Consider the following 27,237-nt stretch of genomic DNA (forward strand, 5'->3'; position numbering starts at 1 on the left):
ATAAAATTACACTGAACACATTGTAAATACAAAACGAAAAAGCAGATCTATTGACTCATCCTGGGGTGAACCTGGTCGTGTATATTTTGAAAACTACACGTGATTTTGAAGTACTGATTTAATATGCTTTCAGTAAGTTTAGTCGGTTGCATTCAGCAGTAGAGTAACCGCGAAGAGAAAGGAGTGCCGCAGGCACTAAATTTGAACAGTTGCCGGATGCTCCCATTTTTGTCGGTGTGGCTCGTGCTCACTGAGATGTGTAGGGAGTGGGAGTGCGTGTCCGAGAGGTGATGGAATTGGCTGCTGAAACTTCGCCCCCTTCCGTGCCTTCAAGCAACGTTTCTTTATGTGTGAGGAGAGAAGGGGAAGAGAGGCAAGGCAGCTTTCACTGGCAGGTTACTTACAAAGGGGTGAGCAAAGCACCGCCAGGCTGCAAGCTGGTTCCAGGAAGAAGCTTGTCTACGCTTTGGGAGGACCGCCTCTGCGACCGTGTGGGACTCAGCCCGCGGCGTAGATTCTTCCCACCGAACCCCGACGACCTCTTTAGCCCTAGGCATGCTCATTCACGAGGTCAGGGGCTTAAGAAAGGGAAATAAATGCCTCGTGACATTTGCAGGGCTCTTGTACATCGCAGTTTACCGGAGCAAAGTCAAACAGCTCTTGAGCGAACTGTCAGACAAGATCTTGCACAAGATGTAGAGGTCTGGACCGGGAAACGATTGAGGTTTCATTGAGAATAGGTAGAAAATTCTTCCCACCTCTCCTTTAACCTTATATTAGGCAACATCAATTTCTACCTATAAAGAAACGAAACTCTCAGAAACGGAGGCGAGCGACCTCAGCCCGGCTTTTCGGGATTTGTAGTTTCTGCCCATTCCTTCGCGTAGTTTCCGCTTCTTGTCACGTGACTGTGCTAAACGCGCCACACCTTCCGCTCGCGACTCCTTCGCGGCCCGCAGACTGACACGTCACTGCTCGGCCCTCAACCAAACTGCTCCGAGTGTGTTCTTTCCGCGCTCTCGCTCTCCTGAGCCGGCCTATCATGGCTCGGCGGTTGCACGAAGTCCCGCCTTCCGGCTACTAAATGATACCTGTATTGTCCAGTTAAAAAGTGGGAGCGCGGCTTCGTCCACGCCTCCGAGTCTGACAGACAGTTCCGTCATCCTATCGCTCTCTTCAAGTGTCGTATTGGCCCTGAGTCAACCAATGGGGAGAGGTCCGGGAGGCGGACCCGACGCTGCGAGGGTTGGGTGCGCCGCTGAACGGATGGCAGCGGGAGGCGAGCGGATTCTTTAGGAACTCGGGTCAGGTGAGAAGACCCTAGGATATAACTTGAGGGTTAGGGGCAAGTGCAGTCCAAGGCGCTGGTGGGGCTTTAACGGCGTCAGGCGTGGGCGTGGGCGCGGGCGCGGGCAGAGTCTGAGGCCTTGCAGAGAAGGGGGCGTGTGGCGTGTGGGGGACGACCTGGAATGGAAGGATGGCGGGGGTCTAGGATTGGGCGGGCGCTTAGGCTAGGAGGGCGTGGAAAAGATCGGACCCTGGGACTAGTCCTGGAGAGGTTGGCGCTCAGGATGCTGAGGCGGTGGGGTGGTGAGGCGGTGGGATGGCGCTGGGTGGTGTCCGGGGTGTTGCATTTCGTGAAGGTGGGAGACGGAGGGAGGAGGGACGCGCAGGAGTGAGCAGAAGTGGGGGAGGGTGGGGCTAGTGTGAGCCAGCAGGTGGGCAAGTTGCCGTCTTCGGAACTAGAGCCAGGGTGGGACAGGGGGCCACAGCTTGCCGGCACAGGCGAGGTGGAGGACAGATGCCAGGTGCTTTAAGGAAAGTGACTTTGCCTTTATTTGCTTTAGCGGTGTGCGAACACGACCAGAGAGCACAGTATGGAAACTCCCTTAAGGTCCTGGCCTAAATTACCAGCTTCTTTACTCAGTTTTCAGGTAGAGGTTCTAGTACTCATTTCGTCCGCTTAGTCTTCTAGGCGTGTGGCTCATATCAGCTCAGCGGTGGTAAGTTTTCCTGTTTCAGGCGTGGGAGAAAACAAGTACAAACTTGAGGGATGTGGCTGGATTAGGGACTTCCTGGAGTTAGGTGTTTAGTTTTGATTTCAAGATAAGGTTTTCCTTTTGGATTAGGATTAAATGTAAAACCACCCCTCTGGGACAGTTATGGAAAAGATGCTTGATTTCCCACAGTTGGAGCTAGAAATATATGATTCTTCATGCCTTCCACCCTGTCCAGTGTTATTTTTTCCGCTCCTTTCCTCTAGTAATAGTGGGAGAAAGATCAGGAAGGATCCAGGTTCCTTTTTTTCCCCTGCAGTCTTGTACAGTGTTGCATATTCTTTATTATCATATTCTTTGTCACTTAGTCCTTGACCAGTTTATGGTTTAAGAAGGCAGTGCTGTCTTAAACAGAAATAGCTAACCTCCTAATTAGTGCTGATAAATCTTGTCCGCCAAGTGATCACTCTTCTGAATGGTCTACAGCCTGCTTCCCTCAACATTTTATTTTAATATAGTACGCCCCCCCCCTTACCCCAGCCCAACCTTTCTTTGCTTTAGTAGGAAAATTTTATTCTCTTTTCCTTCCAGATTGTCATCTGGTTCCATGAGCTGTCTCTGGGATTAGTGGCTTAAATCAGCAGTGTCAATTCCAGGATGCTTTGAGACAGCTGATGGGAAGTGGGTGTAGATCTGAGCAGTAGTTATAGTGCGATGTAAGCGATTGAAAGTGCAGTGATCTGTGTGTATCTTCCTCTCTTTCTGAGTGCATGACTGTACCTGCATTAGTGAGTGAGCAGTCATGCTCTCTAGTTGACTCTGCATCCCCACTGGGATTGGGAACAGAAAGTTTGCAGCCAGTCAGTTGAAGCTGAAATTTAGGGCTGTAAACTGTGCTGATTCAGTCATGACTTCTATTTCTCAGCCTTCTGCTTTCACTTCTGTGCTCATTCCCTGCTTTCTTTCATACATTCCTGCCTTTTCTTGAATGCTCTGTTTCTCCGTTTAATTATTCTTTTCTGTATTTCCAGTCTTTCCTGTTTTCTTTGCATGTCTTCCTCCAACCCCCTTTTTTCTGTGTTTCTTCTTTACTCCTGTTGTACCACACTGTTGCCAATTGTGCTTATGTGCTCGTTAGCTGCAAGGACTGGGAAGCAGAATTGTGGTGATAGAGTCTCATTCCTTTTCGTCCTTGACTCACAGACCTGACGTGCCTACTTACTTGCCAGTTGGTCATAATTCAGGCTTGACTTGGGTACTAGTATTAGCCCTGACCCTCTCTGGTGTGCGCATTACTCCTGTTTCTGTGTTTCTCTACCACCATAAAATATGAAACTGAATTAGGTAAGTTGAAGGTGTTTAATATCTTATGGTCTTGACTTTTCCATTTTAGCTATTTGAGTGTCATCTGTTGCCACCCATTGATGTCAAGATGACCAAGCTGGGATTTTTACGGTTGTCCTATGAGAAGCAGGACACACTTCTGAAGCTTCTAATTCTGTCAATGGCTGCTGTGTTATGTGAGTGTGCACGTGGACCTCTCTTTCTTCAGATATGGAAAGGAGAAAATCTTGAAAAATCAACAATGGCTCTCTTAAATGCCTTGTTTTTTCCCAGCAGATTGCAATGTGTTCTTTTTACTGTTCTCAATCAGTAGAATTTTGCGAAAGCAAAATAAAAGAAACACAAGGATTATAAAAGTTGGGACTATTGATCATCTGTGAAAGAATGAGAAACACGCTGTACTAATTCTGTTTTCTCTTAGGACTGAAAGAGATACCGGGGACTCTGAGATACTGAATTTTGTAAAAGATACTTGTCTTCTGTGGTTGCCTGCCTTAGTATTTCAGAAAATCTCTCCAGAACTTACTCTGTTTTCTTAGGTTTTTCTAGCTCTTCATGAGTCATAAGTAGTCTTGATTTCCTTACCTCTTAGTTTGCTTCAAACTAAGGTTTGGGGAGGTAAGGTTGTGGGGAGGGGAGGTCAACATATATACAAGACGACCATGTAAATTGGGTGCAATATTAGTAGGTGAATGTGTTGTCATAGGCCTTAACAATAAGTAGTTAAATGTGTCCTACTTAAGTGGAAACGTAGGTGTCATTGTCAGGGGAAGGCGAACTTCTCTGTTTCTTCTGTGTGGGAGGAATGGATAAATACTTTATTCAGCATCATTTTGTATTTCCTGTGACTTGTGTGCTGGATAATACTATTACCTCTATAATATTACTACCTACTATTGTTTTTCATGGTACATTACCATTAAAATAATAGTTCTCTGGTTTTTGCAGCATTCTCCACTCGTCTCTTTGCTGTCCTGAGATTTGAAAGTGTCATCCATGAATTTGATCCGTGAGTACCTTTGCTTGGTCTGGTATTTCCTTTGGGAAACATTTAGGTTCATGGTTATCAGATTCACGTTCCAGTGAGCTCTCCGTAATGGAGATGGACTTTCTATACATTTTGGGGGGAAAACTCTCAAGTTTTCTAAAGGAGATAATTGTCTCCTTTTGAAACATTTCTGTTGGAATTTGAGCGAGTCTCTCAAACTCTTAAAAAATGAGAGAGGCGTTGCTGGTGTGCCTATCACTTAAGATCTGGCTAAGCTAAGAGAAGCCTGGCTTCTCAGCTTGGTAGACAGTTAATGGTGCAGACTGAGGGAAAGGGGCCTGGGCCTGGTGTGTGTTTGAGGTTCAAAAGAAAAATTATAAGTCATGAACTTGAGATCTGTGACTTTTTTGTGTTTAACAGTGAATATGTTAGAAATCGGGCCTATCAGTTAAGTTGTAAGACACTGAGGAAAATTTAAAGCTGTGAGTTGGATTGGAGATTTTATTAGATAAAAAGAGGCATAGGTGAAAAACATTTACTGAGCTTCATTTTGTTCCAAGAACTGTTCTACAGATTATCTATAAATCCTTACAATAACCCTACGAGAAGGAGGTAGTGGTGTCTCCTTTCCACAAATGTGGCTGAGGCTGGCAGAGACCATTCAAGGTTACACACAGAGTAAATGGAGGAGCCAGGATGTGAATCTACGTTTGTCTGTTTCTAGACACTGGAGTAACTATATTATATTACCTAACGTTAAGGCTTAATTAAAAATTTGGAGAACCAGAATCGTAGGTTCTTGAAACATCATTGATATCTTAAAAATAGCATATTCAGTTTATGGAGCATGGATTCAAGTTTAATACCTACATGTATTTACAGATTTGTCGTATTGTTTTGTGTAGATATTTGAAAGCACTTTGGAGGCATACAGATCTTTTCTTTGGGGCCTCCCAAATCAGTTTTTTCTGTTTTTTGTTTTCTCTCTCATGAATGAGGAAACTTATATCCTTTTGTTTCTTGATCACCAGTCTGTTAGGGCTTTTTCTCAGACCCTCTAGATGAGCAAATACTGAGATGAGATGGTCAGGGAAAGCAAGAGCATCTGCTCTGTAGTTGTTGAGATGAAAGGGACTGTACAGATCATGTGATTTGACACTTCTTTTTGCAGAGCAGGAAACTGAGGCCCAGGGTGTGAACCCAGGCCAGACCTTTTCCCACTAACTTGCACTTCCTCTGTGTGACTCTGCCTCTCCTACTGTTAGGTAAAGGACATGATTCTGACACACGTTGACTGCCTTCTACCCCCATCCCTTCTGTCTCCCTGACAGTTACCAAAATAACATTCATCAGCAACAACCAGAAGGATAGAGATTTCTGCCATCTGCTACTTTACTTACTTCAGCTGCTAAAACTTGACTGACCAACGAGGAAATGGGGTTAGAGGGGTGGGCAGGAAAGATGGTTAGTAATGATTATCTTTAGTGATTAAACAGCTCCCTTTATTTTATTTATTTGTTTATATTTTTATTATTTCCATATATATTTTTGTCTTTTTTATTTCTTTTTAAATGAGAAACTTAAGAGAAGGGGTTACATAGCTTGGACCTAAAGAACTGTGTCCGTATATAACTGTAAGCATTTTATGTCAAGTATTTTTTATGTAGTCTGTATTTTTATGCTACCATGGAGGTGGCATTCAGAACTATTTTGGATAACAACATGAGTAGATCTAATTACAAGTTTAAACACTTATTAAGAAGTTTGTGTTATGGAGTGGACTAAAAAATGTTCATCCTGCGTATGGTGTTACACCCACATCTTTAGAGATGCTCATCACCTAAAGTTATCCTTGTCTCCTTGCCTGTGGTATGGAAATATTCCTCTGTGTGTTCCTGTCACTTGAAAAGAGTCAAGTTTATTGGTGTCCACATCTCAGCTGTCCTGTCTTTGGAGCGCTTGAATTTTCTGACTGGGGCTAATGCCTACTACATGCCAGCCTGGTGAAGCATCCTTCTTGAGTGTTTTCTTATAAGGTTAGACTACGGTTGCATTTCCTTACGAGAGAAGCAGTGCTTTAACTGAGACAAGCATGGAGCTATAAATGAGGAGGCTTATGGTGATGTAAAATGATTTTCATGCTTGAAATACTTTTTGGTACCAAACTGACTGTTATTGGAGTAATGATAAGTTCCTCAGTGGTGTAACCTGAGGAGCAAAAGTCACTGCAAACTGAGGCAAGTGTTTGGGTATGGAGAGGAGGAGACACAATTCATTTCTTTCTTGATATAGGTACTTTAATTATCGGACTACCCGGTTCCTGGCTGAGGAGGGATTTTATAAATTCCATAACTGGTTTGATGACCGGGCCTGGTACCCTTTGGGACGAATCATTGGAGGAACAATTTACCCAGGTGAGGGGAACAGGATTTTTTTCCTTTGCAGCAGTAAGATATTTTTATATTATGGAACAGTGTCTTTTATTTCTAATATCTTCGTTTTGTGACACTTGTAATTTCATTCTGCTTGCAGATTCCTAAAAGTAGATCTTATATAGAAGGGAGAACATGTATGGGAGAGCGGGAATGGGTAGTTTTCCGTAAATTCTGGACTTCTGCTTGAATCCATAGGAGAGAAATTTATAGGCCTCCTGCAGTTGCTGTATTAGTGTTTCTGGTGGTTTGTCAAAACCGGTGTTATCACTTTATTGATACTTGGATTTTCCCTTTCTCTTTCCCTTGTCTTTGTCTTACTAGGATAACCTATTGGCCCTTCTTCTTCTGGTTACAGGCTTAATGATCACCTCTGCTGCAATCTACCATGTCCTCCATTTTTTCCACATCACCATCGACATTCGGAATGTCTGTGTGTTCCTGGCCCCTCTCTTCTCTTCCTTCACCACCATCGTCACGTACCACCTTACCAAAGAACTCAAGGTGAAGGATTTGGGGTGACAGGAGGCTTGGGAATGAATGTTGTTGAACCTCTCAAGTTGATGCTAAAGGGTGGGGGACTGAGAGCCTTAGAAGGGCAGGGAGCCAGAGGCTAAAGCCCGCTTTTGCTGAGCCGAATTCCTGAGTTCACCCCAGCCCCTCCCGAGAATATGTGGTTTCTTGTCATTAGCAACTGTTTATCCTTAGAAGAGAACATATGAAGGTCAAATATAAATTGCTACATACGGGAAAAAAAATATTGAAAATGAGGTTTAGATTTTGAATTCCTCACAATCTAAGGGAGAGGAAAAATAACTACAAGAAGCGTTCTGAAGTGGTTAGGTCTTCCTACTGGAAATGGACAGTTAGCAATTATTTGCTAATTTTTTTTTTCAAATGTTTATTTAAAAATTCTTAAACCACTTGGCTTTTGTAGTAGACTCCATAATACTGACTCTCTTCTTCTAGGTTTCTGCATTGCTGACCCTGGCTCCTTGCATGCTATTCTTAGTTTGTGGCTATGGTGTCAGGGAGATACCTGAGAGGTGATAAACTAGTAGGAGGGCTTGAGTTTAATTTGGAAACGTTTTCATCCTTCTCCTTGCTGCCCTTGTTCCAAATTTGACTCTTACGAACAGACAAGTCCTTCCTTTTTTGGAGTGTGGGTTATACTTTGTTGTTCTTCTCTCCTGAGTTCACAGATTGCCTAGGAATATTCCAGCTTTATTATCTAAGATCCTGGCATCTTTAGTCCAGAGAGATTGTCACCTGTCTTCGTTGGCTTTTTAGCTCGAATACGTATGGTCTTCCTTTGGTTGTCTTTGGATAGCTTGTAGAGGAGTGACTGGTGTTCCTGTGGTGTGCAGATATTGTTAGGGGTAGGGACTCATAAATCTGGGGATACTCCAGCCAAACAGCCCATTCTGGGGCAGCATCTGACAGCTTACATGATTTGTCTGTTCTTAACATGTGTGTACTCAGTTTCAGACTTGCCATCATCGCAGGGAATTGGTTGTGAAGTATGTAGCTTTCTTGTGCTGCAAACATTTCTAGCATCACATCTACCGTGGAAAGTGTCAGACTGTTCCCTGGGCCCATTGTAAGCAGAATGGACTAGTGGATCCTCTCTTCTCTTTCATAGATGTATTGGTGTTAACTTCCTGTTACCCCTCTTGTCTTACAGGATGCAGGAGCTGGACTTCTTGCTGCAGCCATGATTGCTGTAGTTCCTGGCTATATCTCCCGATCTGTAGCTGGCTCCTATGATAATGAAGGTAAGACTTAAAGGGCTGAAGAGGATCTGTTCACCTCATTATCTAGTAGAGTTTCATGAAGTGCAGTAGAATCTGGGTTCAAATCTGTTGTTTAGTGATAGCAAAAATGGTGTCTGGGTGAGAAGATGAGAAATGGGCAGGAAGGGACTTCCCTGGTGGTCCAGTGGTTGGGGCTTTGCCTTCCAGTGCAGGGAGTGTGGGTTTGATCCCTGGTCGGGGAGCTAGGATCCCACATGCCTCTCGGCCAGGGGACCAAAACATAAAACAGAAGCAATACTGTAACAGATTCAATAGAGACTTTAAAAACAGTCCACATCCAAAAAAAAAGGGCAGGAAGGGACCTCAGACAAGTTTATATTCTCTCTCTGTCATTTCCTCTAGAAAGGTAGCTGGTAATTTTCCTTATATAAGGCCTTTGGCTCATCTCTGTACTCCTAAAAGTAGAGTTAAGTTTTAGTGTTGGTTGGTACTGTTGTTTTAACATTGTAAACATTTGCTTTATTTTCCTAGATGAGAGGAATGGATATTCTTAAAACTATGGTGACTTTTATTGACTTATTTCCAATTCAGCCTGTATTTATTGAATGTTATTGGTAAAACAGTGTTAGGTATTATAAAGATAGTTAATGAATAGGAGTATTGGTTTATAATTAAGGAATTATAGGGATAGATAATGAATAAAATTATGTTGGCCTATAATCTATTAACACAGATTAATGCAGACTATAAAAATTAATAATAATGGGCAGATAGTATTATGTGCCATGAGAGAAGGGTGAGCAGAGTACTTTGGGAACGTGGTGAGAGGAGAGATTAATTCAGATTTGGGAATCACGGAAGGCTTTTTGGAAGTAGTTGTATTTGAACTGGGCCCTGAAGTTGGAACTTCGTTAGGCAGATATTAAGGAGAGAGGCAGTCAGGGCATATGGACCAGCTTGTGGTAAGATGTAGAGGCAGGCTGGTGCTTGATAGTACGGGATATCTTTAGGACTGAAACAGCAGGGAATTTAGTGCCTGGAAAGAATAGTAGTAATAATGACTAATACTTACTGAGTGCTTGCTGCATGCTAGGTACTGTTCTAAGTGCTTTACATGCAATAGTTAAATTTGTCTTCACAGTAGTTTTATGAAGTAGATACTATTATGGACTCTTTTACAGGAAACTGAGACAAAGGGAGGTAGAGTAATTACACTGTTAATGGGTAGTAGGTCTGAGATATGAATCCAGGTAGTTTGTTCCAGAACAGTATGAAATACTCTTCCAGCATGGCCTTTTACTGGATTTTTGTGTTCTTTCTGCAGGGATTGCCATCTTCTGCATGCTACTCACCTACTACATGTGGATCAAAGCAGTAAAGACTGGTTCCATCTATTGGGCAGCCAAGTGTGCCCTTGCTTATTTCTACATGGTAACTCTTCACTCCCTACTTTCAGGAGTCTCTCTATGTCTGAATACCTATCGGGATCAACTGATATAAATTGGAAGTAGCTCTTGGGCTTTGAGACCATGAACTAGAGGCTAAAAGTCTTTATATAGTCTGTTGTGTCCATACAAAGCCTAATCCAAGGCAGGCAGGCATATCCATTGTATAATAGCAAGATAGAGATAATTTTTTTAATTTTTAAAGGTTTCCAGATACTGTATTTCCTATGGGTACATATTGGTTGGCCAACTCTCTTTTCTGGTGTGTTCCCCTTAAATTTTTCCTTTCCTGACGTATATTTTTTTCTGTTCAATCTTGTAAACAACGAGACTTCTTTCCTTAACTGCTTCCACTTGATCACATTTCCCTTGAATCCCTAAATCCTCTGTGTGACCTTACCGTAGGGTGTATCCAGATTAATGCTGAGAGTTGGGGGCTTCTTGTTTTGTGATCGTGATGGCAGGAGCCGTAGCAAACAGAGGATTGAGTTACAGTAATGGGTGTTAATTTGATTTTCCTACTTAAAGAGTCAATTATTTAAACTCTTTAAACCACTTGGTGTAAATAAAGTTTTTGGTTACTGTAAAGAGATGTTCTTTAAAAAGGTCACAGGTAGGGCTTCCCTGGTGGCGCAGTGGTTGAGAGTCCACCTGCCGATGCGGGGGACGCGGGTTTGTGCCCCGGTCCGGGAAGATCCCACGTGTCGCGGAGTGGCTGGGCCCGTGACCCATGGCCGCTGAGCCTGCGCGTCCAGAGCCTGTGCTCTGCAACGGGAGAGGCCACAGCAGTGAGAGGCCCGTGTACTGCAAAAAAAAAAAAAAAAAAAGGTCACAGGTAACATCCTAAGGTACATGGTGGTGATCCAAGGAGGAGTGCTCAGACGAACTTTTCTTTTTTATGCTGTCCTAGGTCTCTTCATGGGGAGGTTATGTGTTCTTGATCAACTTGATCCCGCTTCATGTACTGGTGCTGATGCTCACAGGACGTTTCTCCCACCGGATCTATGTGGCCTACTGTACTGTTTACTGCCTGGGCACCATCCTTTCCATGCAGATCTCCTTTGTGGGTTTCCAGGTGAGCCTTAGACTGAGTGAGGTTTTTAGCTGCTTCCACTTTTTCTAAGCAGCTCCAACTAAATTGATTTATCTTGGATTCTGGTGAGGATAGTAAAACTTATTCACAGGTCTGACCTTGCTAACACTGCTTCTGTTAACTGAAGCAACAGAGTTATTGGTCATTAAAGTCTTCCTCCTGGAGTGTGTTAATATTTGTTCATGAAGTTTGAATTTAATGACTCCTAACTTGGCTTAGGTTTATGGGAGGAGGAGGGATATTTTGGTTGAGCTGAGTTAAGGTGAGTGATCACAGTTAATCTTTTTCAGTCCTTTTTAATGCGAATGACTCCATTTAATAGTAATGACCCCTGAACTTCTTAATCGGGCCCAAGTGAAAGTTCTTTAGCAAGCAAAGCCTGAACCTTTTAACCACATTACCCCACAGGGTTAAGAGACAGCTATTAAGTCAGAGAATAATGTGGTATGTGTGATTTGTCATGTAAAATTCTTACGAAAGTGGAACCCTTATTCAGGTCAGCAAGTTTTTCGTTACTGATCATCTGCTGTATGCAATTTGCTAATACCTGGGAAATGTTAAAAGTAAAAATGTGGTTCTGGTCCTTAAGGAAGTCACAGTCTTGTTGGGAAAGAAGCACACGCTTCTAGAACCACTAGTCTGTGGTCTAGTCGTTCTAGAAATGTAGTTCCTGGACCAGCAGTGTCAGCAGCATCTGGGAACTCATTAGAAATGCAAATTCTGGGGACCTGCCACAGATCTACTGAATCAGAAACTCTGGCGGTAGGGCTTAGCAGTCTGTCTAAACCCCCCCTCTTCCTGTCCCCTGCCATGATTATGCCTGGTGGAGTTTGAGACCATTGGTCTAAGTTATGGAAGAGATCAAAGGGTGTGGAATATAGAGGAGAGTGATGGATTTCAGTTTGGTAGGTTAGGAGGAAATGGTATTTGCATTGGGCCTTGAATGATCAGAATTTCTGTGAATGCAAATTTTGGGAAAGTGAGAATTGCAATCGAGGCTCAAGAAATAGCCTGAGCAAAGGCCAGAGATGTGATAATGATAGAGTGTGGTACACTTTGGAGGACTCTAAATATTCTTTGAAAAATGAGGTAGGTGAATTAGACCCTCCTCTAGATTGGTCCTAATTCCTTGGTGGCCTCAGAACTCATTGGACCCTTTGGTCTGAACTTGGTCAGGATAATTCAGGTCAAGGCTGGACCCGTTCTTTTCCTAACAATCTCATACATATGCTTTCACCTACAGCCGGTCCTTTCATCAGAGCACATGGCAGCCTTTGGGGTCTTTGGTCTCTGCCAGATCCATGCCTTTGTGGATTATCTACGCAGCAAGTTGAATCCACAGCAATTTGAAGTTCTTTTCCGAAGTGTCATCTCCCTGGTAGGCTTTGTCCTTCTCACCGTGGGAGCTCTCCTCATGCTGACAGGTAGGGAAGGCTTTTAGTATTAAGTGTAAATGGGTATGAACATAGAATAAACTCCAAAAATATGGGTTATTTCCTGGCCACAGAAAAATTCATTCTTTCCTCCTGTTTCTCTTGATTTCAAGCATATAAAGTCCAACTTCTGCACATTCAATCCTATTGTCAGCCAGTGTCTGGATTCAGCATAGAAAGAAAATCATATTAGATCAGCTCTTAATCTCAGAAGACCTACACTTGGTGACAGGACTGTATTTTACCATGCTAATCTTTCTCCTCTGTGTGTGTGTGTGTGTGTGTGTGTGTGTGTGTGTGTGTCCGTCCTTTTCTTTCCTATTGGTAGGGTGGGAGAAATCCTAACATTGCTTGCCCTACAGCGTGGCCTCATCTAATCCCATATGACAAAACCGTGACTGTTTAGTTTGGGTAGCATGCCACGTTTTCCTCCTCTCTTCCTCTTCCTCACGTACACTTCTCAGAGGCTGATTTGATTTTGCCCAAGACTCTGTGTATTCAGAGCACCACTGGAGGGCTGCGTGACTTAGTTTATAGCATTGGCCTTGGTTTGACCAGATTGGTCCTAAAACCCTTCTAGGAAGTATCTCTGCCTCCCTTCTCTCTGAGTTTATATACAACCTGACTTTATTCTACTGACTGTGCTGACAAAAATACTCTCAAGTTTGAAAGAAAGGAAGGAGTGAAATTCTCGAAGTATTGGTGGCATTTAAACAAAAACCTAGTCCTCTGTCTCAGAGAAGCTTATTAAATGGAAAGTTGTGATTAGTTAGGATCACATGTTATTTTGTTTCAGAAGTAATTGTGAAATATTTGTTGCCTCTTTGCTGCCAGGAAAAATATCTCCCTGGACAGGCCGTTTCTACTCACTGCTGGATCCTTCTTATGCCAAGAACAACATCCCCATCATCGCCTCTGTGTCTGAGCATCAGCCTACGACCTGGTCTTCGTACTATTTCGACCTGCAGCTTCTCGTCTTCATGTTTCCAGGTCTGTTTGCCTTGTTCTGAAGTGGTCTTCTTTCTAAGAATCATCATTTGATTCAAAATAAGTAAAATACCCTCATCCTTGTGCTTTTGTTGTTGTTTTTGGTTTTTGCCTGTTTATCTATGCAGTACAGAGGATGGCTAAGCACATTTTTCTAATATTTGAAGCAGAGCAGAAGTTGAACAATTGCAGATACTGGCAAGTTCAGAGTCTCACAGTTTTCTGTTCATTTGTATCATAAGTTACAGTTCAGCCCTAGTTCAGGGTTTTTGAGTGCTTCTAGTATACCCCACCCCTCATCCCTGACTCCTCCCCATTTATCTTCTTGGCAGTATTGAATTTTGAGAATAGGCATAGCTGACTGTAAAACTTCTTCATCTAACTTATCTTCTGGCCAATTCAGATATATCTTAGAATTTACCAGTGGTAGGGACTTTGTTTTTTATTAAAGTAACTTTTTTTTTCTTATTATGAAAGAAAGTTGTCATTTGTAAAAATATAGACAAATATTTCAAAAAGTAAAATTTCAGGAGTTCTCACCACACACCTGTTGCTACTGTTAACGCTTTGATATATATTCATCCATTTATTTATTGATTAGAAGTCAGATGATAGAGTTTTTCCTCTGACTTAAAATTTCATAATCACGATAATTTGTTATTTAGTATTACTTTAGAGAAATAATATATAAGATATATCATTTGTTAGTTTTTTAAGTACAGAGGTGTGTAAAGAGGAAGGCATATGGTCCATAAACTTCCACAGCAGTACTTTAATTGATGTATTTTATTCTATTTTATAAATATTCTGTAATTAACTACATCCTTAATGTTGGACATTTATGTGGTTTCAGATTTTTTGCTGTTTTAAAGAGTGCCGTAGTAACATCTTTGCATGTATCTATGATTGTTTTTTCAGCTTTTCACTTCTTTTTACTTTTACTTTTGTAGTTGGTCTTTATTACTGCTTTAGCAACCTGTCTGATGCCCGGATTTTCATCATCATGTATGGTGTGACCAGCATGTACTTTTCAGCTGTGATGGTGAGAAATGAATGCCTGCAGTCTTAGCGAACCTTTCCACCCCTAGCTCTGAGGGTTTTCTTCGTACCCCTGCATGGCAGGTTCAGTATTGATGCTGTGCAGGGGCTTCCCTCTGAGCGCTTGAGGGGCTGCGTGGTAAAGCTGCTCACTGTTGTTGATCCTTCCCAGGAATGTATGGGGCACTCATACATTCTGATTGTGGGGCCCACCTTCCTTGGATTCATAACCCTTGTGTTAGGGAGAGGCACTTTGTCACTTGTTGGAGAAATTGACCCTGGGTGGGTTCCTTCCCCTCTCTTTCTGGTGTCTTAAAATGGGAGATGATGTTTTTTTCTTAAAGGCCTGGGTTCTGAGTGCTAGGTTGTTAAAAAGAGAGAAGAGAGTTTATATATTGCAGTTAAGTTAGTGCTTCTCACACTTTTTTGATCCCAAACCACAGTTAAGAAATACATTTTATATCGTATCATTGCTCAGGGTATACATATATACATGTAGACCTGAAAAACAAACTTTAAAAATATATATATTCTACTATAGATGTATCAAGTATTTTCTCTTCTATTTTTATTCCATTTCACTGACAGATCATGTTTGTTGAAAACCCCTAAATTGATGTCATCATCTACTAATAGGTTGAAATCTGTAATTTGTAAAACACTGATTGTGATCTTGCTTCCGTTTTTTTTTTAGGTGCGTCTGATGCTAGTGTTGGCGCCTGTTATGTGCATTCTTTCTGGCATTGGAGTCTCTCAGGTGCTGTCCACTTATATGAAGAATTTGGACATAAGTAGACCAGACAAGAAGAACAAGAAACAACAGGATTCTACCTACCCTATTAAGAATGAAGTAAGAATTAAGCAACGCAAAGAACTGGCTTGGGGAACTGTGTGTGTCTTTGTGTGTGTGTTTGCATTTGTATTTTGTTTGTTTGTTTGAGTGAGGGGGAGTAAAGTAGAGCACTGTCACAAGAGCTCGGAATGAACTCATAGCCTCTAATTTATTCTGAGTCATCTCATCTATATTACTGACTGTGTGTAAGAAGCTGTTCTGTATTACATAAATTTAATTTGGTTTACAGCACAGTTCTTCCTTGTCTAGGTGGCAAGTGGCATGATACTCGTCATGGCTTTCTTTCTCATCACCTATACCTTTCATTCAACCTGGGTGACCAGCGAGGCCTACTCTTCTCCGTCCATTGTGCTGTCTGCTCGTGGTGGGGATGGTAGTAGGATCATTTTTGATGACTTCCGAGAAGCGTACTATTGGCTTCGTCACAATACTCCAGAGGTGAAGATTTGGGAGGCGTGGGATTGTGCGGTAGGAGGAAGGGAGAGACATTTGATGTTAGAGTGAATCAGATAGCTTTTAGATGGGTGGAAAGCTTGGAGAAATTGGAGCTATCGAACCTGGTGTTGAATGAGCCTTAAATGTCAACCTCCATTCAATTCAGGATTTTTTCTGTAAGCGACCTTTACTGGTAATTATCTGCACTCTGCTTGGACACTTGTATTGACAGCATGGTGATTTTATCATGAGGTAGGCCATTCCAATTATAAAAGAAGAAAAATAGTTAATAAATAATGCATGTTTATTGTAGAAAAATCCGAAAATAGAAGCGAAGAAAAGAAAAAGGAGACATAAATTTTCCATAAAGGATCACCTAAGATAACCACTTTTAACATTTTGGTTTATACCATTTGAGAATCTGAAGTGATTTTCTTTCCAATAGCTGCTGGGAATGGCACTTCTGAGTTAGATTCTTATAAGAATTTCTTAATCCTTTTTCGTCCTATCCTGTGATTTGTTTCCCCTCCCCCACCCCCCTTCTTTTTAGTAACTGATTATTGTGACTTTGTTTTTGGTCATTTATTTAATACGGTTATCTGATGACACCAGGCTGTTTATTTGGAAATACTGCACAGCCCACTACACCTCCCGCACCATTATGCTTGTTTGTATAAGATGATCTGGGATGAAAGTATTGGCAATGTTGGGTTGTATAATTTGCGGTTGAGATTTCATGATTGTATGTAAATGTAGGACCAGGTACCAAGATGTATTTTGTTGTTGGGCGTATGTTATTCTGTGAAGAAACATTAATTAGCAATATCTCACTTCCTGTCAGATGCCCTTCCACCCCTCTTGTATTTGATTTTGGAGGCAGTGAGAAGCTTGTTATTTCCATCTCCCATTCTTCTTTCAGGATGCGAAGGTCATGTCATGGTGGGATTATGGCTACCAGATTACAGCTATGGCGAATCGGACTATTTTAGTGGATAACAACACATGGAATAATACCCATATTTCTCGAGTAGGGCAGGTAAGGTGAAGGGGTCATTTGAGTGTTTGATGCACAGGGTTTAGTGGGAAATACTTCTCCATGAGGGGTCACATGGCCTGGAATTTTGCGCTGAGAAACGTGCGTGTGTTTTTCTAGGCAATGGCATCCACAGAAGAAAAAGCCTATGAGATCATGAGGGAGCTTGATGTTAGCTATGTGCTGGTCATTTTTGGAGGCCTTACTGGGTATTCCTCTGATGGTAATGTACTTGATTCTACTTCTAGCTACAAGGCATAGCTTCTAAGAAAACTAGATGAATCTCTTTATTTTTCTATCCTTTTACCAATATCAACATATTTTCTTAGTTGGGGAAGTTTTTAAGTATTTGCAACTTGAGATTTGGTTATTTTTATTTATTTATTTATTTATTTTGCAACAGGTAGGAAGTAGATATAAAGAATTCTTCTCATGTAGATATGGCATGCTATAATTGTCTAAAGACTTAGGAGTAGTTCCACAACCAGTGAACAACAGAGAATATAAGGCTTCTGAAAATGAGCTTAAGAATTAACATTTTTTAGTGGGTTTAAGCCATAGAATCATCTGCCAACTTAAAATGTTTTATATATATATATTTATATGGCATATGTTAACCATGTTCCCTGTGATTATTAGCAAAATCGTATGTTTAGAAGAATCATCCAAATATAGTTCTCTGCCTTAAAAAAATTAAAGCAATACCTGTTTATATTTTTAAATGTTAAATACTTCTGAAGGTTTATAATAAAAATGGTAGGGCTTCCCTGGTGGCGCAGTGGTTGAGAGTCCACCTGCCGATGCAGGGGGCACGGGTTCGTGCCCCGGTCCAGGAAGATCCCACATTCCGCGGAGCGGCTGGGCCCGTGAGCCATGGCCGCTGAGCCTGCGCGTCCGGAGCCTGTGCTCCACAACGGGAGAGGCCACAACAGTGAAAGGCCCGCATACCGCAAAAAAAAAAAAAAAAAAAAAAGTCCTCTGCCCCTAAACTACTTTATAACGTCAGTTCCCAGGAAAATTATTCCTTCAGTTATTTCTGCTAGTACTTATGTACATATTTCTAAATAATATGTATATCCTGCTATTCATTGATCGATCATTTTAGATACGCTGTGTCAACTTCTTATTAAGGTAGATAAGGAGTTTAGTTCTTTGTATGATCCCCTCCCCCTTTCTGTCTTGCATCTTCTCAGTAGAGTTAATGATCAGTTTTTGGTTAAATCCAGATAAAGTGTTTTCATCATGACTAAGTAAACATTATTTACTGCTGAGTCAACCTGTACACCATGGTTACATTCTTATCTAGAATAACTTGTTCTCTGCAGTTAATAATTACCTCATATTTCTGTCTCAATTTTCTTTGAATATGTGGTTGCTTCTTAGAGATGTTCAGATTTTAGATTATGTCTGGCTTCTGATATAGACAGAGTTAACAAATCCACCTGGATAGTATATGTAAAGTGTCAGTATAAAGTAATAAGACTAGTTTCTATGTGTGGTGTGTCTTGTACAAGCAGAGGAAGAATGATGATAGCAGGGATGTGGTCCCATGGATTTGAACTTTCACAAGCAATTGTTTCAGCACCATTTGGTTGTGTGTGATTATAGGTTTTTTTCTTGCTAATAATAATTTATCCAAATAGTACAGAAAAGTATTTGTGTATGTATGTATGTTTGTTTGCATATGTATTTTTATATATGCGAATGTACACACGTATGTGGTAGAAATGGATAGTTCCCTGAAATCTTTAGTATTCCATGATACATATATATATATATCACATTTTCTTTATCTGTTCATCTGTCGATAGACTAAGGTTGTTTCCATGTCTTGGCTATTGTGAATAATGCTGCAGTGACTGCTGATATCTCTCTGGGATATTGATTTCATTTCTTCTGGATATATCCCCAGAAGTGGGATTGCAGGATCACATGGTAGTTCTATTTTGAATTTTTTGAGGAACCTCCCCACTGATCCTGTAGTGTCTGTACCAATTTACATTCCCACCAGCAGTGCACAAGTATTCCCTTTTCTTAGCATCCTTACCAGCATGTCTTTTGTCTTTTTGACGAGAGCCATTCTAGCAGGTATGAGATGATGCCTCATTGTAGTTTTATGTTTCCTTAATGATTAGTGATGTTGAGCACCTTTTCATTCATGTATCTGTTGGCCATTTGAATCTCTTCTTTGGAAAAATGTCTTTTCAGGTCTTTTGCCCATTTTTAATTGGATTATTTGGGGGTTTTTTGCTATTGAGTTGTATGAGTTCCTTATATATTTTGGATATTAACCCCTTATTTGATATATGGTTTACAGATATTTTCTCCCATTCCATAGGTTGCCTTTTCATTTTGTTGATCATTTCTTTTGCTGTGCAGTCTTCCATTCTCAAAGCTTGTCAGCTTTTTGCTTCAAACATACCTGCCAGGGAGCTATAAAATCAGTACTCTAAGATAGTTGAGTTGATGCTCTGGGGTTTTATTTTTGGTCCTATTTCTGGCTGTGTGGTCTAGGCAAGTCGCTGTGCTTCAGGTTTTCCATTTGAAAGATGGAGGTACGATTGCAGACATTCCATGAGGATAATAATATTATTTCTTGAATACTTACTATGTGACAAACAATATGTAAGGTAACATGCTTTTACTTATAATGTTGTAGCAGCCCTATCGTTGCAGATACTCTTGTTTTTCTAATTCGACATATGAGGAAACTGAAGCACAGAGAGGTTCAGTAACTTATTCAGGGTCACCCACCTAGAATTGGCAGTGTGGGAATTCAAACCCAGGCAGTTTATCCAGAGTCCAGATCCAGAGTCTGTGTTCTTCACCACTGTGATATTCCCTGGAACCCCTTTTAGTAGCAGTAGGAATCTTTTCTTACGGATCAATGATTCATCTTATACTAATCGTCTATTTCCCTAAAACCTTTGCGGGAGATACAGGGAGTGACATATTCTAAGAGATAACCTGAGTTGATGGTGCTGTCAGTATTTATGGAGCCTGGTAGTGTGTTTGACATAGAAATGTTGACTTCTCATACATGTGCTTTAGAAGTTTGTAACTTTGCAACTGTAGGTCAAGAGGGAGCACATTCTCTCTTCTCTACCTTTTTGGTAAAGCTGCTACTCCCTAGGTCATTGCTGTCCAATGACATGTGGGATCCACGTATGTATTCTTAAAATTTTCTATTAGCGGGGCTTCCGTGGTGGCACAGTGGTTAAGAATCCTCCTGCCAATGCAGGGGACAGGGGTTCGAGCCGTAGTCCGGGAAGATCCCACATCCTGTGGAGTAACTAAGCCCGTACACCACAACTTCTGAGCCCATGTGCCACAACTACTGAAGCCCACATGCCTAGAGACCGTGCTCCGCAACAAGAGAAGCCACCGCAACGAGAAGCCCACGCATCGCAAGGAAGAGTAGCCCCTGGTCTTCGCAACTAGAGAAAAGCCCACTCGCAGCAACGAAGACCCAACACAGCCAAAGATAAATAAATAAAATAAATAAATTTATTAAAAAAAATTTTTTTTCTATTAGCCATATCAAAATAAGTAAAGAGAAACAGGGAAAATGAATTAAATAATTTTATTAAACTGAATATATCTAAAACATTAATGTGTAACCAAAATATTTTACCCACTTTTTTTTGTTTTATTTTGGACTAAGTCTTAGAAATCCATCATGTATTTTATACTTACAGCACATCTTAATTTGGACTAGCCACATATCAAGTGTCAGCAGCTACATGTGGCTAATAGCTAATATATTGGACAGCTTAGCCCTAGCTAATACTTGGGACTAACTTCAGTTATGACCTAAGTCTGGGCCAATAGCGTAGGATTTTAGGAGTCTACAGGAAAATCTATAGGAAAAGCTGTATATTTTGAGGAAAAAAGTTTTGACCATACATTAGCTTTGTTATTTTTATAACTTAGAGTTAAATGGTACTATACCCCATTAGAAAAGTATTTGGGGGAATTTCCTTAGACATAGTGACCTTTCATTAGGTGATTTAGCTCCAGCAACCTTTGTGATAACAGCAGTTTTTCTTTTTCTTTTTTTTCTAGACATCAACAAATTTCTGTGGATGGTCCGGATTGGAGGGAGCACAGATACAGGCAAACATATCAAGGAACATGATTATTATACTCCAACTGGGGAATTCCGTGTGGACCGTGAGGGTTCTCCAGTGCTGCTCAATTGCCTCATGTACAAGATGTGTTACTACCGCTTTGGACAAGTCTACACAGAAGCCAGTGAGTGATTCCTGATAATAACAACAGTAATAGCTAACACATACAGTGTTTTTTTTTTTTTTTTTGCGGTACGCAGGCCTCTCACTGCTGTGGCCTCTCCCGTTGCGGAGCACAGGCTCCGGACGCACAGGCTCAGCAGCCATGGGTCACGGGCTCAGCCGCTCCGCGGTATGTGGGATCTTCCCAGACCGGGGCACGAACCCGTGCCCCCTGCATCGGCAGGCGGACTCTCAACCACTGTGCCACCAGGGAAGCCCCATACAGTGTTTTTTATATGCCAGGCACTGCTTTAAGTGCTCTATATCTACTAATTCATTTAATCCTTATAACAATCCAAAAGGTTGATACTAATATTATTGCCATTTTATATATGAGGAAATTGAGGTACAAGTAGGTTCCTTAACTGCCCAAAGGCACATAACTAGTGCAGGGTCAGGTTAAACTCAGGCAGTCTGGCTCTAGCTTTTGTGCTTTTGCCCATTACTTTTTATTGCCTCTCAGTAAACGGTATTGTAGTGGAGAAAGGAATGTGAAAGGTGATAGAGCGAGATAAAGGACTTTACATTTCTTCAGATAAACTGAAAGTAATTTGATAAAGTCTTTCTTTCTGACTTCTTTCCTTTCTTAGTTCTGCAGTTGGGACTACTTTTGAATTAGATGCAGGCCTGTGACATCTGATAGGTTCAAAAGGGTTGCTAGTGTATCACAGAGGCCATGGGTGGTAATCCTCAGGAACAAAGGTGCTTGGAAGTCAGCCCTCTGTCTCTTAGAAGAGATAATCTCCATGCACTCTGCCAAGCATCATCTCGGAGAGGACCTGAGTTAGGGTAACACTTGATTTGCCCTTACTAACTGATGTCCTTTTCTGCAAGCCCTACTCTCTAAACAAATTGCATGCTAGGGAATAATGTTCCAGTGGGATGACTAATCAAGTTGACTTAGTATTTCTGTAGGAAATAAGCACTGTAGAAAGATGTGTGTCTCCATTTTTGTCACTCTCTAGAGCGTCCACTAGGCTATGACCGTGTTCGGAATGCTGAGATTGGGAATAAAGACTTTGAGCTTGATGTCCTGGAGGAAGCATATACCACAGAACATTGGCTGGTCAGGATATACAAGGTGAGCAGATGTAACACTGAGAAAGCAGCTCTAGTGCTTAAAAACGGGGCCACATGTTTATAAAATAGGGATATTTCTAATGTCTAAAAAGTAGCTTGCGACTCACTTAGAATATTTTTATTTTAGATTGTTCTTAGAAAGTAGACACTCCAGTCTTCTGTCATCCTGGAAGTGGTTACAGTGATATTTTTCCAGTTGGAGCCAGACTTGATCTGTTTTAGTGATTGTCAGTCTTGGAGCGGTGGGGGGGAGAGAAAGACAGGGACAGAGGGAGAGAGGGAGAGAAGGAGAGTGTGTGTGTGTTTGCAAACTACATTTTCTTCTCTCCCACTGAAGAACTTATGGCATAGAGAGTCACATAGAAGTGTGTTATACCTCTTACGTAAGAAAAGGTTGAGAACTCTTGCTGTATTTGAAAGAGTAGCTAGTCCCACACCAGAGCCAAACCAGGCAGCATAATCCAACATAATCTGTCCCCATCTGGGTGAACCCAGCTCAGTAGAGAAGCTCTCCCATGTTGACCTGATGATTGTAAATATTAAACTGATACCTTTCTGTTGGCAGGTGAAGGACCTGGATAATCGTGGCTTGTCAAGGACATAAATGTTAACGTCCGTTCGGCTCTGATCTGCTTCGCACTGAGTGTGTCACATTTAGGGCGCTGAAGATGGTTTAAAAATATGCGGTTTATAAGAACAGAGCACGACGAGATTAGAATTGTCTGGAGGTTTTGTCCTGGGCAGTATGGGCTGAGCCAAATGGAATGATCTTTATAATTCTGAGCAGGTTACCAAATGAAATGTCATGGCTTTACTTTGGTCAATTAAAGGGGGGAATTTTTTTAAAAATGTGCCTTATTTGTTTTGACTTATGACTGATTTGAGGAAGCCTAAAGTTTATGCTGGGCTGATAGAAGGACAGAAAACAGACCTCATCTGTGCTCTTGGCTCCCTAAATGAGCCACATAGGGGCATTCTGTCTTTCTCTCTCAAATCAGGAGAACTATCAAGGACTAGCTCAGATCCTACATATACAAACAGTTTTGTCATTTCAAAAACTGCAGTACCTAGCACAATGCCTTGCACATAGTGGGTGCTCAGTAAGCTTTTACTGAATGAATAAAAGTTTGTGGGACCAGAGGAGTGCCGTTTCTGGGCAGGAAAGGTAGCTGCATTGCCATCATGTCTCTGTTCTCAACATCTCTTGTCCTTAGAGGCTCTTTGACTACAAGGGACAGAAGGTGGCTAGCCAGACCTGATCTCACCAGTTTCTTTGGGACTAGCTAGGTGTTTTTGTTTTTATGCAGGAGTAAATCCAGTGATACTAAATCAGTAGTTTTGAAGACTTAAGGCAAACAGTGAAATTATTCTCGATGGAGAGGACGAAACTCCTCCAACATCGTGTATAGAACTTGATGGTCAGTAGGTGTTTTTGAATTAGCTGATTTGTAACCATACGTATCTATCTGAAATCTAGCTTTTCAGTACTCTCACTTGTCCTTTAGCAATTTCCTTTAGCTCATGCACTAAAACTGTTGTGAATATTTAAAGGTGAGCTTCTCTCTCCCTTAGTCTCAGCCTCTGTTATTATATATCACTAACAAGCTCCATGATCTGGTTCTGAAGCCCTTGCCAAATTAGCTACAAAAAGCACAGGAGTTCCATCTATATTTAATGTCAGGACAAACAGCCTTATGTTCAGTTACAATAGGGTATTTTATGTATTTTAAGACATATGTCAGTGATGTGTATAAACCCTTAGTTATTAAAAAAAAAATACAAGGTAACTCTTTACTGTTACCTGTTTAAGAAACAGGAGCAATGACGTGACTTTCAGATAAGTCAAAATGGTGCTCCTAAAGGTATGCTCGGGTCTACCTGCGTACCCAGGAAGCAGCCTTCCAAACCAGTTTTATGTACCACGTGCTTCAACTGTGGGTGAGATTTAGATCTGATGTAAGATTTGATTTACTATATGTAAATACATGACTTGATTTATATACAGAATTCCTCCCTAGTGGAAGAGGTTATTCAGACGTGGGTTTTTTGTTTGTTTTTTTAACCAATATGAGTAATACCAGTTAGAGATCATTAGTGATTTACCTCTGTAGGAATGGGATAACCCTTTATCACTGTACTTGTTACTCTTATGATTTTAATTTTGTTACTTTCTAGGCTACATGAAGCTATATTTTTTAAAAATTTACTTCTAATTTCCATCGTTACAGTGCACTTCTAATTTCCATCGTTACAGTAAAAGAAAATCAAATAATTCTAAAAAGCAACAACGCTGTTTTCCACACCCCCCCCCCCGAGGTACCCACTTTCAACTCAGCTGATTCTCATATTACTTACCTCCATATCATTAAATGACTTGCTTTATTTTGCTATGTGTTGGTTTTTCACTTTTAGGTATCATCTGTTGACTTTCTGGTGTGGAAATTGAGGATTTGGTTCTTTTTCACCATCCTTCTCTTCCCATGGACACACATATTCTTACCATCTCAAGGCTCTATTATAGTTATGGTTTAGGTTAACTCAGTAGTTTTTACCTTAAGGCTTTTCACAACTAGGCCATGTGGTATATATAATGTTACTACTTTTTTTTTCTGCATAACATTTTTGAAGGGAGTTTTTTCACTTGTGTTTTGTACTCGTCACTGATTTCTCCCCAGACTCACCTTCATTTGTGCCAGCTTCCTTTTAGTATGTTCAACTCATTAGGTATTCATTCTTAGAGATGTCGTCTGTTTTGGTATATTCCAGTTTGGATTGGTTTACTCTCTAGGTTTGCTACACACCTCTTGGGTTGGTGTATCCTTTCACTGTTATATTGTGTGTTAATCCCCTGACTTCTTTCTTGATTTATCACCACTACCTTCCTAAGAAAGTGTGTGGGAGATAAATTTCTTGAGGTCTTGAGTGTCTGTCATCACACGATTCATAGGTTGCCTAGGTGTAGAGTTCCAGGTTGGGATTAACTTTTCCTTAGAATTATTTTTGAAGGCATTGGCCCATTGTTTTCTGTCTTCTAAATGCTGAGAAATGCAATGATATTCTGATTCTTATTTTTTTTGTATGTGTCCATTCCCTCTCCCTCCCTCCCCAGACCTCTTAGTATCTTCTCTTTGTACTATTTTGAAATTTTCCCAATGATGTGTTCAGAAGCTGGGTACTTTAACCTTGGAAAAGTAAAGTATGGAAAGTATGGGAAAAGTATGGAAGGTCAAGTTCCTTTGTCTGGGAAGTTTTCTTGAGTCATTTGTGGATTCCCCCGACTCCCTTTCTTGTTGTGAAAAATAAGTTACTTGGATTTTGGACTTCCTAGATTAGTCTCCCAATATTCTTATATTTAATCCTCTGTTTCCCATCTTTATTCTTCCTTCTGGAGATTTCCTAAACTTTTTGTTCCTAACCTATCTATTTTGTTTACTTTTTTCTACTATCATGTATTTTTTTTAATATCCAAGAGCTTTTTGTTTGAATATTCCTTTGTTTGGACATCTTTCATATTAAAGGCCTTTTCAAAGTCTTGCTTGTTTGCTCTTATTAAAGAGTGGGACCCTAAAAAGATGACTGGAAGGTCTGTTTGGTTTGGGGTGGGGCTTATTGAATGTGGGCTTCATTCTCCTGTGATCTGGCTGCATTGTTACATTATGAAATCCCTGATATTGGTATCTTTAGATCTTTTCTTCTATATAGGTAAGATTCCCTTGAGAAGGCTTTTATGTCCTCTGAAGGATACAAGCCAGGCTGCCAGATTTCTGGGAGTAAAGTGAGGAAAGAAGGCTCACAGGTTCAACCTTCAGTGCATAAACTTAATCCTTTTGGTTTCAGTTAGGTACCTAACCCTTAACTGTGCCTGATGCTATCCAGTTCAGATAACCATGTATTTACCCTCTCAAGTCTAGTACCAGCTTCGGGGAGGGGCAGTTCCTTGTATACACAGAGGAGGGAGAGGACCCAAGGGTCTATTCGCTTCATACATAGTCTTTCACCCTCTTTTAGCCCCACCTTCACCTCATTCAGTACCTGTTGTCACTAATTCAACTTGAGCCTTTAGGGAGTTCTATGATGTAAACCAAATTGCTTTTCTGCTTTCCCATTGCTGGCTTTAGGATTCATCTTTCTTTCATCTAAATTACCATTCATCTAAAGACTTTCCACTTTGCAAAAATTTTGTTTTTCATGTTCTGTGTTTGTGGGTTATTGCCTTTTAAACATTTACTATTTTAAAATAGTAAATTTAATATTTCATTATTAAGTTAATTTATTTTAATATTTACTCTTAAAATTTACTATTTTAGTAAGGTTTCAGAAGGGAACAGGTTTTTGTGAGCATCTATTCTTTAACTGATACTCTGCCTGAGATGTGTATGCCTTATTTTTTTCAGGCTAAGATACCTTTATTCTATCTAGACACAAAGGAACTGTGCCGGTCTGGTCCTCCTCTTCCTTTCTTCATATTCTTTGTTTGCAGCATGCAGTGCAGAAACTAGAGAAAATGGAGTAAACGATCTGGAAAACTTACTTTATTACACGAAACCTAAACAGTGATGTCACGGTTAAAAACTTCTCACATAAGCATTTCGAAGTGTTCTGGTCTTGTTTTTTGTCTTTTAAACAAATGTATGCATTTTTGTGTAATATATTTTACACTTATTTTACCAGTATCACAATCAAGAGCTAGTTATGCTTATTGTATGTGGCCCAGTTTTAAGAATTGGAGAATAGATGATCTTGCCTGCGCCTTGAGTTCCCAGTCTAGTTTACTGTTGAGAGGGAGTATCTATTTCAGTTTTTCCACATTGTTTTCTCTAGCCAGTCCATTTTTCAGAATTTACTTTCGCACCTAAACTGGTTATTCTGCTTTTAAAATTTGCATTGTAAAATGCAGCGTTTTTGCTTCTACCTGCCCGTTTCTTACACATTAAAGAGAGAGCAGGTAGAACTAAGCTACGCAGTTGCACTTCCTTCAAAAAGGTTGAGTGGAGGTATTGTTTTGGTGCCTGTTCGGACGAGACATGGTTAAA

At 40.8% G+C, this 27,237-nt stretch overlaps 1 protein-coding gene across 3 annotated transcripts; it reads left to right on the forward strand.

The window, feature by feature from the left end:
• The first annotated feature begins 1,181 nt into the window (after window positions 1-1,181).
• On the forward strand, window positions 1,182-24,586 carry STT3A (STT3 oligosaccharyltransferase complex catalytic subunit A). Of its 3 annotated transcripts, none has more exons than XM_067751484.1 (19): window positions 1,235-1,309; window positions 1,848-2,003; window positions 3,391-3,517; window positions 4,290-4,350; window positions 6,622-6,743; window positions 7,120-7,265; window positions 8,446-8,536; window positions 9,840-9,946; window positions 10,871-11,035; window positions 12,297-12,477; window positions 13,321-13,476; window positions 14,424-14,515; window positions 15,206-15,361; window positions 15,614-15,802; window positions 16,719-16,835; window positions 16,953-17,055; window positions 20,898-21,086; window positions 22,090-22,205; window positions 22,770-24,586. In XM_067751484.1, exons 3-19 carry the CDS (start codon window positions 3,430-3,432, stop codon window positions 22,806-22,808), a joined length of 2,118 nt encoding a protein of 705 aa, XP_067607585.1. In that variant the 5' UTR covers window positions 1,235-1,309; window positions 1,848-2,003; window positions 3,391-3,429; the 3' UTR covers window positions 22,809-24,586. The 3 variants fall into 3 exon arrangements, with proteins under 3 accessions (XP_067607583.1, XP_067607585.1, XP_067607584.1); XM_067751483.1 differs by having other exon boundaries at window positions 1,928-2,003; XM_067751482.1 differs by lacking the exon at window positions 1,848-2,003 and having other exon boundaries at window positions 1,182-1,309.
• The last annotated feature ends 2,651 nt before the right edge of the window (window positions 24,587-27,237 follow it).

This window comes from Pseudorca crassidens, chromosome 9, assembly GCF_039906515.1.
Source record: "Pseudorca crassidens isolate mPseCra1 chromosome 9, mPseCra1.hap1, whole genome shotgun sequence".
NCBI lineage: Eukaryota > Metazoa > Chordata > Mammalia > Artiodactyla > Delphinidae > Pseudorca > Pseudorca crassidens.